The 19,899-nt window shown below is 38.9% G+C and overlaps 1 protein-coding gene across 1 annotated transcript in view; it reads left to right on the forward strand.

Moving 5' to 3' along the window:
- Positions 1 to 8,871: 8,871 nt before the first annotated feature.
- ANK2 (ankyrin 2) overlaps positions 8,872 to 19,899 on the forward strand; it is a 467,799-nt gene continuing 456,771 nt past the window's right edge. Inside the window, exon 1 of the mRNA XM_057310022.1 lies at positions 8,872 to 9,111. Coding sequence (XP_057166005.1) covers positions 9,079 to 9,111 — 33 coding nt within the window. The 5' untranslated portion in view covers positions 8,872 to 9,078. The remainder of the gene's footprint in view (positions 9,112 to 19,899) is intronic.

The raw sequence follows: 19,899 nt of genomic DNA on the forward strand, positions 1-19,899 counted from the left end.
AATTATTTTAATTTTGGTATTTTCTTTTGACTCTACAGAAAGGGAGCCCTATTTGTTTTCTAACCTCTCACCCTCCCACCCCCCAAAAAAGAAACAAACCAGCAATGCTCAAAGAGATAAATCCAGCCTTTGTTCTACCAGATTCTTTCAATCTGGCACTGGCACTACTACTGGCTTGGTTTGATTATAGCTAATCCACTGCCTACAACATGACAAATATTTTTGGTCCAAGTTGAATGGTAAAGTCTTTTCAAATGGGAAAAGCAGTTGTCAGCTGTCGTTGTGGTACCAACATGTATCATGTCAGGACAGCCAAACAAAGAAGAGGATGATTCAGAATGCTGACCCGGGTACACTGAACCTTATTAACTCTGGTGGTTTCCTGGAAGGCCTGTTAATCGTGATGGAAAAAAGAAATCCGGGCATAAACTCCACATTATATTTGGTCCCTGGGACTGATGTAAATTTATCAACTAGCTAACATCAAGTGGTGTTACAAAATTGTCTACTGCAATTTCTAACTCCCCTATCAATGACATGTTTCTCTTCTCCTTGAAATCTCAATTTATGAGATTTTTCCACTTTATTAAGCTTGTTTAATGGAAAGTATTTCACTTACACTTCTTGAATTCTATGAGTAGTTTTTCTTGAAGTACTCATTCAAAAAGATAAACTTGAAATCCACTTGAACACTGTACCTATAGTCATCTCTTTTATGGGAGATTTTGTCCTCTTTTCTTTTTGCAGTGAGGAGGTGTGATATTTTTTAATAATAGAATACCACAGACTATGATACACGTTTAGGGACATATGCTCCACACAGCCTATCTTAATCTTTCTAGGTACAATGGAGCCCACATTTCTGTACAGCTATACTGAGTAGATTAGAATAAACTTATCTCAACTTTATGTTAGATGTCCTACTTTAGATTTTTTGGCTATCATATATTTTTTAGATCTTTCTTTATGCTTTTTCCTTCTCTTCTTGTGGATTCCTGATTGTTTTCCTTTCTTTTTTTTTTTTAATGACCAATTTCTACTTTACAAAATTAATGTGAGAAATGAAAGTACACCGTGATGTTTTATTTACTAGTAAAGCATGTCATGATTCAATAGGTTTATGTTTTAATTTGTCCTTGGAAAGAACTGAGTTTATGGTCTTTATTTCACATCCCAGCTGTTAGGGAATTACTAAATCCAGAGGGAGTTGCATGAGTTATTTAATTGGCATGAATTATTTGAGTTTAAAGAAGCACAGTCACCCCACAATGTAATGTTAGCCAGTGTTGGATGAATCCACATTCTTCAAGGATTCAGGGTTGCAAAGGTCTGTGGAACTGTGATGTTTTCTTAGTTCAGTGCCGTTTTAAATGTATTTCTTCTTTTACAGCTTGTTAAGTGAAAACACATCATCCTTTAGCATATTGCCTCATTACTACCTAAAAGAGCCATGCTATGAAGAAAGACTACTTAAAAGATGAAATAAACAATTAAATAGGCTTAGGAAATGTTAAACTAATAATATTGAGTAGTTTACAATATATTCGGGCCCCCTCTGTCCTTTCTTACCTCTTTTTCTTCCTTTAAACACGGAACAAGGAGGTACATGCATTCTGCTCCTTGCCAAATAGTTTTGTTCTTTCACAGTGGGAGAAAAGGAAAGAGCTTCATCCTACCTTGCTGCTCTGGGATTTCCTCTCCTCTTCCTTCAAAACGAGTCTTAAAATTTGGCTTCTTGGTCTTTGAAGTCTTAGATCCTAGAATAAAAATAAGTATCCAAAGCATGGTGTGGTTTTGTTACTTCAACCTACGTGGTAAGACCACCTACGATGACTAGATACTTGGACCATAGAATATTACGTGGCCTTGAAGGAATGCATTATGAGATGGATTCATTTTCATACATAATTCCCAATGCTATCACTCTGAAGAATAAAGATTGTAGTGAGAATTAATGCTATAAATTTCTATTGGCCCTGTAATGTTAGGCGCCCATCCAAAGGCTGTTTAATCCCTCTAAGAACTCATTTCCATTTGCAGTGGGGAAAAAATGCGTAGCATAAGAGAGTTGTGTTCCAAAGAATAACAGAACAGCTATTTTTTGATATCTCATATGTACCAGGGGTAAAGTTACTGTTCCAGGTACTTTTCCTATGTAATCCTATTTGCTTTTCACCACTGCTCTGGGAGTTAGGGTTTTCAACTCTATGTTGTAGATAAGATTAATGGAGACTCAGATAGGTTATGTGACCTGCCTGACGACACACAACTAACCTGTTAGCAGAGCCTGGTCTTGAATCAATTTCTTTCGACTACTAGTTTTTTGTTTTTCCTTCCTTTTCATATTCCTTTGTGTCCCAGTGAATATGTTATAGAATTAGTTTATCCGGTTCAATAAAATCTACTAAATTGATAATCTTGTTTTATTGTTTTCTATCCCAGCCATGTCCAGTTAACAATCACTTTTTTATTGGAAATAGGGTGAAAATTTAATTTCTTCTTCAAAGAAGCACAGTGTAGGAGTGAAAGGGGTGCTAGTAATTATTCTGGAAAAACAGGCTTATACCAGAATTATCCCTGGTGAATTAGGATGCATACGTGCCATAGTTATAAAACAAAAACAAAAACAGAGACAAAAGGAATAGCTGCTCTTGTGACAGAGCTAAGTTCAAACCCTGGTTCTAGTTTACCAGCCAAATGATTTTTGTCAGTGCCTCACCACTGTGTCTCAGTTTTCTCACATGTAAAACAGGAATAATATTATTAGTACCTATTTTATTAGAGCATGTGTTTTCAATGAGGTAATACACATACATCATTGAAACAGAGTACACACCTGGTATTATCTACTGTTATACCTAGAGAGAGAAAATGACTTCTGTAACTGTACTTTCTTTGAGTGCTATCCAAAGACTTTTCGAACATAAATACAGCTTCATTGTTTCTTAGAATTAAACCATTAGTTTTCCAGAAGTACTACAGAATAAGTTCTCAGCAAGTATTTATTTAAAAAAATGAATATGCAGTAGCATCCTTTTGTGTTACAAAGATAATTTGTATTTCAAAGAGATATAAAAGAGGAGAGATGGGTTAGGTAAGTTTTGATGATGGCAGTGGGAGGATGGGAGTTTGCGTGGGAGAAATATTGCTTGGAATTCCTGGGAAGACATCTCCGATGGGATGTGGGATGGATGTGAGATGTTCCAGACAGCTCTGGGCCAGTGAAACTCTTCTGGATTCCAGGTGGAAGGAAGAGGTAGAAGTGGAAGGGGCCCTCAGATGAATGTTATTTGCACAAAGATTTTTATTGGCATTGTATGCTAGGAAAAGAAAAATAGCTTTGGCGTGGCAGGAAAATTTGGTCCTTGTAATAAGACTAGAATAAGGGCAAGTCCCTTGGGCAAGCAGGCTCAGCTGCTTCATATTGGGGAGCTAGAGATAATAATATTTACTTTATGGAGCTGTCATAAGGATCAGAATGGAGTATGTGTGTGCATGTGTGTGTATGCACGTATATAATGTTTGTTCTTGGTGAAAACAAATGAGGGCTTTTATAATTTTTCAGGATCATAACAATACCTGACTCATAGCATTTTGAAGTCAAGTATTTGATGGCTTTTTGTGAATGTAAAATGCTTCACAAGCTAGGGACTTGCTGGGAGTGCTGACATCGTCCTAGTTCCAAGCCTGGCCCTTCGGTGTGCTTCTATGAGGAAATCGTGGTGTTCCGTGTTCACGTGGGCAGAACAGCAAAGATTTAGTCAAGGTTGTGAGTGATGTATGTATTGCAAGAGTGTATTGAGGTTAAACTTGAAAGCGTAATTGCTCTTTTTATTCCTGTTCTTTTAACCCCCTTTGAATCCTGAGGTCATAGGATATGAGGCTTTAGTGCTTTTGAGCTTAATCACAATTTTTGAAAAAACAGTTTGACTCCACATACTTAATGTATCTGACCCACATTTTTTACAAGTTATTCATTAAAACCGATAATATGTCCCTCAAATGCTCATTTCCATTACATTCTGGTTAAATGTCTAAGTTTTTCTTTCTCTTTCTTTCTTTCTTTCTTTTTTTTTTTTTAATATTTTATTTATTTGACAGAGAGAGACACAGAGAGAGAGGGAACACAAGCAGGGGGAGTGGGAGAGGGAGGAGCAGGCTTCCCGCTGAGCAGGGAGGCCGACCTGGGGCTCGATCCCAGGACCCTGGGATCATGACCTGAGCTAAAGGCAGACGCTTAAGGACTGAGTCACCCAGGCACCCCTAAGTTTTTCTTTTTTAATTAAAAATTTTTTTGTTTCCCTTAAAACTCACTCTGATATTCTAACTCTAATCTTGTGGATATGCCTAGGAACTTGAACTTCAATTTTCTCAGGTATAAAATGGAGATAATACCACTTCACATGGTTGTTGACTGGGTTAATATGATAACCTTTATAAGGTGCTTAGAAAAGGACATTATACCCACTAGTGTGAGATGTTATTATTATTGTGAATATAAATAATAATGCACCTTTAAGTCTTAACTTGCTATAAAGAACCTCAGGACATACTATCAAAATAATTACCATTTGTCACTCTGAGTTTTGCATATATTCTCTATTCTATAATGGTCTTGCAGATTCTTCTCTTTTTAGAGATGGAGAAAATCTTCATGGAGATTGAATTATTTATTCAACATCACACAGATAGGAAATGGCAGTCAGGATATAAACACAAGCCTGTTTGACCCCAAAGCTGGTGCATTTTCTACAATGTCATGTTGATTCCTACTCTCTAGGTTCTGTGATGTTCCAATTCAAGATTTTTAGTCGACTGCTATAAGCATATTCTTTTTTAACCTAATTATTTCATTTCTTGAGCACCTACTATGTGCCAGGTAAGTCATAGGCTCCAGTAATACAGAAGTGACTACAACACTGGCTCTATCTTTGAGAAATTCAGTCTAGTGGGGAAAGAGGACTCCATGCATTTATATAGATAGAAGGTATCTGCTAGTCTTTTATTTTTAAGGAGATTGAAATTATTGACTGGCATAAAATCTTTTTGACTGTTTTCTCTGAGTGCGCTATAGAATGTTCCATAATCGCCTAAAAGTTAATTTAGAAAACACAGTGAAATACAAATGTTCAAAGATCCATGTCATTCTTCATTGGAAGCTTGATATTCTCTTAGATTAAGTCACTGCCCCAATTTTTCCACCATCTCTTAGCTACTGCAGCATGACTTCACAAGAATGAAAACAAGAGGGAAGTTTGTTATACTCATGTTTTAGCTATGGTTTCTTTGAATCACATCAATGAAATAGGCTTTAGAACAGCAGAACTCATAGATACGATGAAGTTTCATGATCTGAATGCCAGGTTTGATATATAATATTTCTTTTTTTCCTGGGTCTTCATGACTAACAAGTGATAACATTTCAAGTAATTCACTAAATGCCTGGCAGGGTTAATGAACAAATTATGCCACTGGTGACATCAGGATGCTGGTGCATTAGACACATTTTTTGCAATAGTTTAATAAGGTCACTCCCAAAGGAGATGCTTAGAAATGAAGCATCAGTGTGCTGGTAAATGACCTAGTGGTAATTTAGTTATCCTGAATACTCTTAAACGTATTTTCCTAATGGAGGTTTTTATTGTGATAAGGATTGAGCTACTTAGTATCGTTGCTATCATATTCCATTTGTCTGGGCAAAGATACAGATGGTACTAAAAACAGGCTTATTAGCCTAATGTCACAGTAGATGACATCAATACAGGAGTACTTAGGGAGGTATCGATACACTGATCATAAAGATTTTGAATCCTCTCTTTCACAGACGTGAATAGGCAAGCCTATTTTCAATTTAAGGAAAAAAAGAATCATTCAAAGCAGAATTTGCAAAAGGAATTTTCATTTATTAATGAAGATCGGGGTTACTTTCTCCACCAATTTTATGATCTTTTAGGTGAAGAACGTCATTGATTTCTCTCTATAGTAGCAGAAAGTTATCATTGTCTATTCTTTGGGAAATTAAATAGATTTTTAAACTGCTCCACTGAGGTCAGGTTTTAACTATTATGCTCACAATAGCATATGATCTTGCAGATGCTGGCAATTCTGTATTTTTCAGACAAGTGATACATCATCTTAAGACCCCAAAGGACACTTTTAATTCATAGGCAACTGCATTACATAGTTCGGTTACTTTGAAATTCTGCCTATTGCCCCTAAATGTGTCCCCAGACTAGAGAGTAATGCAGGACTCCTATGTTTAAAAACATGCCAACAACAGCAACAACAAATCAGGTAACATAGCAAGTAAAGTCTATTTTCCTAAGTATTTATGAATTCCAAAATCAAAATATGAATAAAAGTAGCTTAGAAATAGTTTTCTTGGTTGGCAGTAATTTCAGAAGCAAGCTAGAAAACTCTTCAACTCTGAGAGTAAGTGTCAAAGTGAAAGCATTCAAACCCTGTGTGTGCTTCAATGCTGGCACATTGTGTCCTCTGCCTTGCCCTTAATTGGGTTGTGTCTGTGAGTCCAACTCTCATTTCATCCCAGCAAGCTGCACAATGGAAGCATTTGTTCTCATTCTCTTGTCACCCTACAGCTTCAGCTCCAGGCCAGGCCACAATGCCCAAACTCCAGCAGAGTACAAGGATCTCATGTTAGAATGCTTTGAAGGGTCAGCAGGATTGCTGGATGTGGGAGTAAAGCCCCGATTTATGTCCATTGGTTATTTAGAGAGCTCAGCTGTTTGCACGTTACAGCTACAGGGGAAGAAGCTACATGCACTTTCAAAAGTTTTTTTTTCTTTCCCCCATGTGTGATATAGACTACGGTCTGATAGAGTCAGGTTGTTTATTCACCAGGGACATATTCTCAAGTGCAAACATGAATTTCTCCTACATGCAATCTGTTGCCAAGCCCTTTGGTTTGTCTAAGCAAATAACAATTCTGAGAGGTAAAATATGTGCATTGGAAACAAAGTACAAATCGCTTCACCAGAAGAAAATAGAGAGGGGTAGAAAAGAGGATTGAGGAACACAGGCTACAACTTGGTTTACTGAGCCATCTTCTTCCTTGCAGAAAGGATGCGTGAATGTGTGGGTGCTGGTAACCCTTTTCTCCAGGTGGAGAAACACAGCCTTTGAGTTCTCAGATGGTACAAACGGTGTTAAAGAGTTTTTGGGGAAGTTTGTTATTGCTGCTTGGGTGCTGGTTGGGGAAAAAAACGTATAAATGCTGGGCTCATACGTCCGGCCTTGTCGGTTGTCATTTCTGCTGTCATCAGCCTTGGAAATATGGCTATGGCCACTTACCTAAGAGCAGCCCCTTCCACTGAGTCATCTCTGACTTCATAGTGTAAACTGTTCTGTAGAGAACAAACCACTTACCTCCAAGTGTAAGGATGCCCTCAGTTTATTAACTATGTGCAGACAGGCCAATTGAAGTGCAGGGGAAGATTATTCCTCAATCATGAAAGCCTTTTTTCAGTCTCCTGTTTCCCGGGGCAGCCCTCCATTAGTTCTCTTCCAGCTGATCTGACAAGTCCTGTTTCTCCTATAGCCGGGCCTTCTCCCTGAGCTTCTCTGATGACTGGTCATTGAGGAATGGCCAGTTCTATAGAGATCTGGTTATACCGGTTTTCACTCAGGTAAAATGAAAACCATATCTGCCTTGTATGGCTACAGCTTCTGGTCCTCCATGACTGATGTTTCTTCCCTTCCGTGGGTTTCCCATGAGCCTTGTGTTCATTGACCTAGTCTACCAGTTCTCTCTCTCTTTGCTCAATGCTTCTGATTTTCTGATTTTTCTGATGCTTGTTTTCATTGGCCCCTTCTCCAGAATAGGAGTTCAAGTGAAAACAATCACTTGTCTCAAGCAAAAATTATTTGTGTACACAATTGTAAAGAAATGGGCCTTTTTTTTTTTTTAAACTCTTAGGATCAGTTTCTTTACTTTTCACATTTCAAAAAAGTATTAAGGGGATTGCTTATCAGAAATAAGTTGGCTGTTGAAATTTCCTCATCTATGCAAATGAAGGGATTAGAGCAGATGATCTCTTAAGGGCCTCTCTAGCCCTAAAAATTTCCACGCACTGATGATGATCTGTCTTCGTGTGGGAGAGGACAGATGGATGCTCAGCTTTCCATACTGCACATCTTTTTGATCAATGAGTTGAACATCTGTTTGGGACCTCTAACACCAACGCACTGCAATTCCCATTGCTCGGTGTTTCAGTTAGCAGCAGCAGAATGCCTCTCCAGAAGGTGTCAGGCCTCCTGTCTCTGGAAAAGCTTTTTATTCTCATTATTTCCAAGAATAATATAAGAGCTAGTTCCTTCTATATTTACTTTTTGAGACTGGCTAATCTATTTTGGAGTAATGGAGAAAATACATGTACCCTCTCAAGTATCTCAAAAGAACAGAGATTTAATATCTAAACATAGTATTAATTTATAAAGTATAACATATAAATCAAAAAGGTAAGAATATATTTTGACTTATTTCATCAAGGAAGAAGCCAATCTTTTTTAAAAAATTCATGGACTTTATATTTAGATCAGTTTTATGTCTATAGAAAAGTTGAGCAGGGGTGCCTGGCTGGCTTAGAGAGCATGTGACACTTGATCTTGGGGTTGTGAGTTCAAGCCTCCTGCTGGGCATAGAGATTATTTAAAAAAATAAATTGAGCAGATAGTAGAGAAGTCCCATATCTCCCCTCGTCCTCCCCATTTCACCTATTATTAGCATCTTACAAAAGTATAGTACATTTCTTACAGTTAGTAATAAATTATTTTTAATTATAGTTATTGGTTATATTACTACTGAGCTTTCCTTAGTTTTTAACCCAATGCACCTTTTCTGTTCCAGGATCCCATCCAGGACACCACTTGATGTATACTCACCTTTTCTTAGCCTTCTCTTGGCTGTGGCAGCTTTTTTAGGCTTTCCTTGTTTTGATGACCTTGAGAATTTTGAAGTACTGACTAGGTATATTGTAGGATGCACCTCCACTGGAATTTGTCTGATGTTTTTCCTCATGATTCGACTGGATTAGATGTTTTGGAGAGAAAGATTAGAGAATGAAGTGCCATTCTCACCACAACATATCAAGGGTAATGCTATCAGCATAACTTATCACTGTTGACGTGAAGCTTAGTCATCCGGCTGAAATAGTGTTTGTCAGGTTTCTCCACGGAGGCCAACTATTTTTATACTAGTGTTGACTATTTTTTGAAATAAAAGTTCTGGATTCTAGATTTGGAAATTAATTAGGAAATTATCATGAGGAAATGGGCTTTATTATAATGAAAAGAAATGAAATAATACATTTGTTTTCCTTCTCCTGTCTAAAGAACACAGAGCTAGATATCTAAGCTCATGACTTACTCAGACCAGTCTCCAAGGGTGATAAATTTTTTGTGTATAGTTGACACATCAAGAGATAAAAAGGGAGGAAACAGAAGGTGATTATTTTCCCCCCTCTGGGAAGTGTCAGCTCCATGAAAGAATTGCTGCCCTGTGGATCATGACTGTTGGCTCATATATTTCTCATCTGAGAGACATTGAAAGAAGTGACCATCCAGGGGTACTTTCAGCGTTTTGGAACACTTTCCCTGAGCAAGGCATTTCTCTACCCTTGTCTGAATCTTTCTAGCCTTAGTCTACTCAGGTTGATGGGATTGTGAAGCCTTTCTTCATGGGCTCAGGCACATTATTCTTATTTAAAATTGAAAGAAATATTGCAAAGAATAACTCAGGTATGTAGTTACTTGAATATCCTCTCACCTGTTTTAATATTAGTGAAAGGAAAGTAGCTTCCTTAACAAAATACAGATGTGACCTTAGTAGTTAGATATACTCTAATTTGGATTCCTCTAGAATTTAGATTCTAAATACCACATAATTAAATGCAGCAAAAGGAGTCATGTTTAAATAAAACCATTGCATAGACTAATGTGTATTCACATATTTTCTTAGTGGTGTCCAAAATGATTTTTATACTATTTATTTATATATTTCTCCATATTTTTTTCTTATTTTATTATTACTAAAGTGTACATGCATATACAATTTCCTCTATTTCCTTCTTTGTCCCATATATAGAAACACTATTTTCTTAGCCATTAGTGTAGATGACTGGATCAAAAACATGGTTTTCTTTGCAGAATTGGGTGCGAAGTAGGCACCTACTAAAGGTAATTATTTTCTTATTAAAAGTAAATTATAAGTGGTATGAGGATGTTAGTGCTTCCTTAAACTTTCTTATATTCATCCCTCTTTCTTTAGTCCCAGTGCTACTAGTTCAGTTCCCATCCCCATTTTTTTCTGCTTTTTCTTAATCTGTTAACTACCCTACAGCCAGACTGAGTTTTCTAAATATTAAATTTAATTATGTCTCTTGTCCCACTCTAATTTGTCCATATCCGCACATCATACACGAAGACCCTGGATTGCTGTCACTAGTTTTCTTTTCTTTTTTTTTTTTTTAAGATTTTATTTATTTATTCGACAGAGATAGAGACAGCCAGTGAGAGAGGGAACACAAGCAGGGGGAGTGGGAGAGGAAGAAGCAGGCTCATAACGGAAGAGCCTGATGTGGGGCTCGATCCCATAACGCCAGGATCACGCCCTGAGCCGAAGGCAGACGCTTAACCGCTGTGCCACCCAGGCGCCCCATGTCACTAGTTTTCTGCTCTGCCTCTCCTATGTGATTATGAGATCTCTGAGGGCAGGGACAGTGTCCCATTCACCTTTGAATAACTGTCAGACCACTGTAGGCTCAATAATCATGAGCTGAATAAATGAGTGAGCATAACCATATTTGGAAGTTATCTGGTGGACATCTCCATGCCTAGACTAAAATTTTGGTGTTTGTTTCTGTTTTATAGCCCACGTTCCATAAGACTCTTAAAAAAAAACTTTTATAGAAGTTTTCGAACATAGACCAAAGTAAGGAGAATAGCATAATGAATTCCCATGTATTTAATCAGCTTCAAAAATCTTCATCATCATACTAATTTTGTTTCATCTGCCTCCCACCCCACATTTTTTTGTTTGTTTGTTTGATTTTGCTGGAGTATTTGAAAGCAAACACCAGACATCATGCCGTTTACTTGTAAATATTTCATTACATCTTTAACTAGTAAAGCGTTTTTCTTTTATCATGCCATTTTCACACTTCTTTAATATAATTTAATACCAAATATCTAATGTCCATAATTCCTCAGACCTGCCTTTTTTTACAGTTGATTTGTCCAATTCAAGACTTAAACAAGGCCTTTTCATTGCATTTGATTATGATGAGGCATTGTTTAATATTCACCTACAGGGGAGTGTGACTTATGTCAAAGATGGGTAAGTGATGGTCTCCAAAAGAAATGTATTTCCACTATGTTTTTCTCTCTGTTCTATGTAAACATTTAATAACATTGGGCCTAGAATTAGACATTTGCATGATTGAGCCTCATAGCTCATTCATTCATTCATTCATTCATTCAGTATTTATTGAGTGTCTACTAAATGTCAGGCACTGTTCTAGGCACAGAGGGTCAACAATTAAAATGACAACAGCATGGAGCTTATGTTCCGTCAGCTGAAGCCTCTGCAGGTGTTAGCTTTAGATTTTACCTGGGGGAAGGGCGGGGAAGTTCACCAATAAATCCAGAGGGTTTAACTGATGTAAATTTAACATGTAGAAGCTAGGATCTAAATCTTAAGGCTTGAGGTGTTTTGCAATTATCAGGTCCTTCTTAGAACATCATTTCCATCATAGTTATCTCTTTCTAAGCCCTAGACAAGCCAGCCTGCCCACGTGGTAGATGATTCTCCATAAAACTGTGTTTTCATCTTATCATTCCCTTACTAGAACACCTAAAGCATGTCTTGTCACATTCTATCAATAAAGATCAAACTGCATAGCTTGATATTTAATACCTACAAAATCTAAGCCTAATTTACACTTTCGATTTTATCTTTTCCTTATGTTAGGTCTACTATAACCAGACTGATCTCTTGAACTTGCCTTGAGTGATCTTGCTCTGTATCTTTCCTTAGGCCAATATTAACTTATTACATTCTCCTTTGGGTCTTTCTCTTCCCTTCCTTCTCCTTTCCTCCAATTTTCTTTTCTACTCTCTCTTTTTAACTTCCTCAAAACTCAGCTTAATTTTCATCACCTCTGTAAAGATTACACACTACCAAGCCATTTAATGCCACCAGTATGGCACTTAGTTTGCATTGCCTTGATTTATAAAACTCCTTGTGGCTAAAACCTTGGCTTTATAAATCAGGAAGCCCCGGATTTGATTTTCAGTCCAGCCACTTATTAGCAATATGGTCTTGGACAAGTCCCTTCACTTCATAGAGTTTCACTTTCCTTGTCTATAGAATGTAAATAGAGGATGATTTTCAGGGGGTTATTTTAAATAATACTTGAGATAATGTATGTAAATTAGTCAATACAATTTTTGATACTTTGGAAACACTCTATAAGTGATAGGTTATTGTTATTATTAATTCTATTTTTGTCTAATTATGCCATCTCCAACTAGATGAGAAGGCACTTAAATAACGTCTTATACACGGTTGATACTGCATGTTGTTTGGTGGGGAGTAATTTTTTAGGCTTCCGATCTATCATTTTTAGTTCCTGGGGTTCCTGCACAGTCATCTAAATATTCATCCAGTTGTTCAGCTATGGTTTTTAGGAGTCATTTGAGACTGGACAACTATAAGGTAGGAATGGAAACATACATTCCAGAAAATGGCTAGAATGTGTGGGAAAGCAACTGTTCCTATTGTTCTATTTAAGTAGTTGTTAAAATTAGGGAAACGATGTGATTGAAATTAGGGAGTCTTTATTTTCATATGGGTGTTTTATTAAGTTTAGGGAAAAAAAGATGTGACTCTGATGCTGACAGTATCTGTCTAGTTAATAATTTGTTTTTTGCAAATGGTTTTCAGTGTTTTTTCTTTGCCAATCTCAGAGCAAAATACTCTGCCTTGAAAGAAGAAAATTAAGAGGCATGATATATTTCACTAAGGAAAGCTATTCATAGTTAGAGGCCAGGAGAATCAAATTGAATTGTGGCTCTGAGGGAGGCCAAGAAAGAGCATTTTAAACATAGCTAAACACAAGACATTGCATCATTAAAGGAGTTACAGGCTCACAGTGAAGAAGAGAGCACTTAAATTGCTCTCGATTTTCTTGGAGAAGAATAAACACGTATGCAAAGGCCCAAGAACTTGTTCTCAGTTTCAAAAGGAAATAATACATGTTCTGTCAGTGGAGCTCAAACTATTCAAAGGCTCAACTGCACGGCCCAACAGGAGCTGGAAGCAAGGACTTCATGCAACAGCTCTGTGTCTTTGGCAGTCTCTTGAAATTGGGACTAAAATTAAAAGTAGTTGAGTGCAACCAGTTCTAAATGTCAGATGGAACACTTTGCTCAGCAGGCAGTGCACAATGCTGATTTTCCCATTGGGTTCTGCATTGTTGTGTGAGATGTTGAATCAGGTCCTTGTTAGTGCATTCACTAAGATAAGAGCTGGAAAGCAACTTGTTCCACAATTAATATTCTGTGATGTTATTGCCTTGAACTTTAATTGGGCGAGGTTTTTGTGAACTTGTTTTTTTGCTTTTGACACCTGGAGGCAATGTTCTTTCAATTTGGTTGGTCTTTTCTATGGGCACTTCTTATGAATGCTTAAAAGTTGTACTTTCTAAATTGGTACTAAGGCACAGAAAGGGTTGTTCACACACACAAAGTGAAATATGGGAAGACTTTTTCAAAAGAGTATTGCACTAATTGTCTGATCTCTATGGTTACGTATACAATTCTAAGATATTTTTAAAAAAATTTTTATTTGTCAGAGAGAGCAGAAGTAGGGGGAGCAGCTGGCGAAGGGAGAAGCAGGCTCCCTGCTGAGCAAGGAGCCTGATGTGGGACTTGATCCCAGGACCCTGGGATCATGACCCAAGCTGAAGGCAGACACCTAACTGACTGAGCCACCCAGGCATCCCTGTAAGGGAATTTTAAATGATGGCTCTGGTTTAAGTTTCTGAATACTTGTTTATAATTTTGGTAGCTCCTAGTAAGGTTATGTGAATATGAACATTGCATCTGTTGAAACTCTAGCCTTTTTTTTTAATTTTAAAGATTTTATTTATTTATTTATTTGAGAGAGAGAGGGGACAAGCAGGGGGAGGAACAGAGGGAGAAGGAGAGAATCTCAGTAGACTCTGCGCTGAGTGCAGAGTCCGAAGGGGGGGGGCTGGATCTCGACCCCGAGATCATGACTTGAGTCACAATCAAGAGTCAGACACTTAACCCACTGAGCCACCCAGGTGCCCCCAAACTCTAACCTTTTAATCTAGACATAGGGTAGGTCAAATAACATAGGACAGGGAAAGAGAAAGGGCAGGCTTTGAACACTGTATGTTCCCGGGGCCGGTTATTGAGAGTTCAGGGAGCCTGCTGGGAAGCTGAAGAGCAACATGTCTGGCTCTGTAATGGCTCTAGAATAGTCCGTAAGTGAGAGAATGCAAATAGTACGAAGGATCCAGGAAATGGCTTCACAGAAGGCAGTATTCCTCAAACTTTCACTCACATCAGAATCACCTGGAAGGCTTGCTAACACACAAATTATTGGTCCCCATTCTCAGAATTTCTAAATCAGAAGGTCTGAGGTGGGGCTCAAGAATTTACATCTCTAGCAAGTTCCTAAGTGATGCTGATATAGTGCTGGTCTGAGGCCCGCTGAAATAAGGCAGTGATTCTTGTCATGTTTCTCCAACTTGAATATACAGAAGGAACACCGTGGAGAAGTCATAAAATCTGTAGAGTCTTTAAAAATTATACTGGGGAGGGGCACCTGGCTGGCTCAGTTGCTACAGCATGAGACTCTTGATCCTGGGGTTCTAAGTTTGGTGTAGAGATTACTTAAAATCTTTGAAAAAAAAGAGAGAGAAATTATGCTGGTGAGGCTCAAGATTCTGAATATTAAAAAAACCACCCTTAGTGATTCTGCAGTAATTGATCCAGGGGCACTGGTCCAGGGACCAAGCCATCAGAAAATCTCTAACCCTTTAGTGTTTGAGTTCTTCATATTGTCATAACCATTCATGGTTTGAATATCAGTTAATGACTGTTGAAGTTCTAATCTCCTTGAAAAGCAAGAGAAAGTAAAATGGAAACATTATGGTATTTTAATGGCTTAATGATATCATAGGCCAAATCACATCTCATGAAAATATGATATTGTGATATAATATGGTAAGCATTTAGCAAAACTTCATATAACATGACTTTGGCATGAAAAAGTTGTCTGATCTCCTGATATTAAGTAAAATGTTAGTAAGCCAAATCTCTTAAAGGAGGCCATGGGATATAATGAAAAAGATGACTTTGGAGATGGATAGATCCTGACTGTAACCCTTAGAAAACCTGGGCAAGTTACTTAACGTTTATGATGATTAGTTTTCTCATGTGTAAAAGGGACTTAGTAATTTCTGTCCTATGTGTCATGAAGAATAAATATATAATATATATATATGGGGGGCTAATGTAGCTTCCGACATATTGCAGATGTTTAATAAATGGTAGTTAAAGAAGAAATGATAGGACACAGGCATCTCTCATCTCGTAGGCTTTTTGTTGTTTTTTTTTTCTCCATGCAATTTAACTGTGATATGGGAGATGCTTATCCATCTTAACATTCCTTGGTCAGCAGTTTCAGCCAATGCTTTTATATGGATTTTAGACTGACTCTGAAAGTAAATATCATCCCTGAAGTTTCTTTCATATAATTATGAATGTAACCTTTGGAGATATAAATTAAAACTAAGAAATTTTAAAACTAATTTTAGATATTACATGATAAAAAAAATGCCCTTTCTTTGATTAAGTAGATATATGGTGCCTGTTTATTGGCTGTAAGGGTAAGAAAATATTTTTAAAAAATGAGGTGAGGATGGCGGAGGAGCAGGAGACCTAAAGTTCGTCTGGTCCCAGGAACTCAGCTAGAGAGCTACCAGACTTCTGAACACCTGTGAATGTAACCGGAGAACAAAGGAAAGAGTAGCAGGAACTCTATGAACAGAAAAGCGACCACGTTCTGCAAGGAGGAGAAAAGATGGCGGAGGAGTAGGAGACCCTTTCTCAGCTGGTCCCAAGTCGAGCTGAATAGCTACCAGACCACCCTGAACACCTACGAAATCAGCCTGAGACGCAGGAAGATACATCTGGATCTCTACAAACGAACATTTCCAGCGCTGAGTATTGAGGTATGAAGCGGGGAGCCGTGAATCCGCGCACAGATATCAGAGGATAAACGGTAGGGGGAGGGAGCCAACACGCTTGGACGCCGGGAAGCGGTAGCCATTGTGCTGGGGAGTGGGCCGGACTCGTGGACCGGCACCCGCGAGAGAGCAGACAGACCGTGAGCCTGGGAACGTGTGGGGGACCAGACTGAAAACTGGAGCTCCAGAGTGCTCACTGGAACCGGATGAAAACTGGGAGCTCGGGAGCGCGCGTCCAAACTGAAAACTGGTGCTCCGGAGCACTCACTGGAACCGGACTGATACCGATAGCTCAGGAGCGCAGGCGACCAGACTGAAAACTGGCGCTCCGGAGCATGCAAACCATACTGAAATAGGGAGCTCGGGAGCGCTCACGGGAACCGGGGGCGGCTGGCAGTGTTAGAAGCACAACGGACAGAGACGTGCCGGCCCTGGAAGTGAGGGCTGGGACACCGGCTGTGGGGCGCACAACCCGGGACGCTGCAGGGTTTTTAGCAGCACCGACAGAAACAGAGTTAAAGTGGCCAAGAGAGCTCAGTGGAGAGTGGACTGCGATCTCTGTTCGGAGACAGAGGCTAGGATACGGCCACTGCTGCTCTGACTCTCAGAAGAGCCACAGAAAACCACCAGGGAAAGCCGCCAGAGAACAAAAGCCCGGAAATACCAGTGTGCCCATCCCCATCCCCCCTCGCAGGGGATGGGGAGACTCTACCCAAACAGGGTTGCCTGAGTATCAGCGCGGCAGGCCCCTCCCCCAGAAGGCAGGCTAAAAAACCAAGAAGCCCACATCCCTAAGGTCCCTATAAAACAAGTGTACACTGCCTGGCTCCTGGTCAATAATTTGGGTTCTGTACATCCACGCAACCTCTCCTCATCACAATGACGAGGAGGAGAAATCCCCCCCAGCAAAGAAAAGATAATGAGTCTGTGGCCTCTGCCACAGAACTGATGGATATGGATATAACCAAATTGTCAGAAATGGAGTTCAGAGTGACAATGGTCAAGATGATGTGTAGACTTGAAAAAGCTATTAATGAAAATATTAATGAGAATATAGAATCTCTAAGGGCAGAAATGACAGCGAGTCTGGCAGAAATTAAAAATGCTATGAATCAAATGCAGTCTAAACTAGACTCTCTGAAGCCAGGGTAAATGAGGCAGAAGATGAATTAGTGAATTGGAGGATGGGATGGTAGAAGAGAAAGTTAAAACAGAAACTTGCCTCAAAAAAAATCCAATCTCAAGAATGTAGATTACGGGAGATTACTGACTCAATGAAACGTTCCAATGTCAGAATCATTGGCATCCCCGAGGGGTTGGAGAAAGAGACAGGTCTAGAAGAGATATTTGAACAAATTGTAGCTGAGAACTTCCCTAATCTGGCAAAGGAAACAAGCATTCGTGTCCAAGAGCAGAGAGGACCCCTCCCAAGGTCAATGAGAACAGACCTACACCACGTCACGTCATAGTGCAATTCACAAATATTAGATCCAAGGATACAGTATTGAAAGTGGCCAGGGAGAAGAAAATCCTTATGTACAGAGGGAAAAATATCAGAATAATGTCAGACCTGTCTACAGAGACCTGGCAGGACAGGAAGGGTTGGCAGGGTATTTTCAAAGCTCTATCTGGGAAGAACATGCAGCCGAGGATCCTTTATCCAGCAAGGCTGTCATTCAGAATTGATGGAGAGATAAGGACCTTCCAGTATTGGCAGAAACCGAAGGAATTCGTAACCACCAAACCAGCCCTACATGAGATATTAAGGGGGGTTCTATAAAAGTAAAAAGGCCCCAAGACTGATACAGAACAGAAATTTACAATCTATAGAAACAAAGACTTCACAGGCAACATGACATCATTAAAATCATATCTCTCAATAATCACTCTCAATGTGAAAGGCCTAAATGCTCCCATAAAATCTCACAGGGTTGCAGATTGGATAAAAAGACATGACCCATCCATTTGCTGTCTACAAGAGACTCATTTTGAACCTAAAGATACATCCAGACTGAAAGTGAAGGGATGGAAAACCATTTTTCATGCCAATGGACCTCAAAAGAAAGCTGGGATAGCAGTTCTCATATCAGACAGATTCAATTTTAAACTAAAGACTGTAGTTAGAGATACAGAAGGACACTATATTATTCTTAAAGGATGTATCCAACAAGTGGATATGACAATTATAAATATATATGCCCCCAACAGGGGAGCAGCTAGATACACAAGCCAACTCTTAACCAGAATAAAGAGACATATAGATAATAACATGTTAATAGTAGGGGACCTCGACACTCCGCTCTCAGCAATAGACAGATCACCTAAACAGAAAATCAACAAAGAAACAAGAGCTTTGAATGACATACTGGACCAGATGGACCTCATAGATATACACAGAACACTACACCCCAGAACAACAGAATACTCATTCTTTTCGAATGCCCATGGAACTTTCTCCAGAATAGACCATATACTGGGTCACAAAACAGGTCTCAACCAATACCAAAAGACTGAGATTATTCCCTGCATATTCTCAGACCACAATGCTTTGACACTGGAACTCAATCACAAGGAAAAATTTGGAAGAAACTCAAACACTTGGAAACTAAGAACCATCCTGCTCAAGAATATTGGGTAAACCAGGAAATTAAAAATCAGTTTAAACAATTTCTGGAGACCAATGAGAATGAAAACACATTGGTCCAAAACCTATGGGATGCTGCAAAGGTGGTCCTAAGGGGAAAATACATAGCCATCCAAGCCTCACTCAAAAGAACAGAAAAATCTAAAATGCAGTTTTTATATTCTCACCTCAAGAAGCTGGAGCTGGAACAGAAGAACAGGCCTAACCCACGCACGAGAAGGCAGGTGATCAAGATTAGAGCAGAGATCAATGAATTAGAAACCAGGAACACAGTAGAGCAGATCAACAGAACTAGAAGCTGGTTCTTTGAAAGAATAAATAAGATTGATAAGCCACTGGCCAGACTTATTCAAAAGAATAGAGAAAGGACCCAAATTAATAATATTATGAATGAAAGGGGAGAGATCACGACCAACACGAATGAAATAGGAAGGATCATTAGAAACTTTTATCAAAGGCTTTATGCCAATAAATTAAACAACCTGGAAGAAATGGATGCCTTCCTGGAAACCTATAAACTACCAAGACTGAAACAAGAAGAAATGGATGATTTAAACAGACCGATTAATTATGAAGAGATTGAAGCAGTGATCAAAAACCTCCCCCAAAACAAGAGTCCAGGGCCTGACGGATTCCCTGGGGAATTCTACCAAACATTCAAAGAAGAAATGATACCTATTCTCCTGAAGATGTTTTAAAAAAATAGAAACAGAAGGAAAACTACCAAACTCATTCTATGAGGCCAGTATTACCTTGATCCCCAAACCAGGCAAAACCCAATCGGAAAGGAGTGTTACAGACCGATTTCCCTGATGAATATGGATGCCAAAATTCTCAACAAGATCCTAGGTAATAGGATCCAACAGTACATTAAAATGATTACCCATCAAGACCAAGTGGGATTCATCCCTGGGATGCAAGGGTGGTTCAACATTCGCAAATCTATCAGTGTGATAG

This window comes from Ursus arctos, unplaced genomic scaffold (assembly GCF_023065955.2).
Source record: "Ursus arctos isolate Adak ecotype North America unplaced genomic scaffold, UrsArc2.0 scaffold_11, whole genome shotgun sequence".
NCBI lineage: Eukaryota > Metazoa > Chordata > Mammalia > Carnivora > Ursidae > Ursus > Ursus arctos.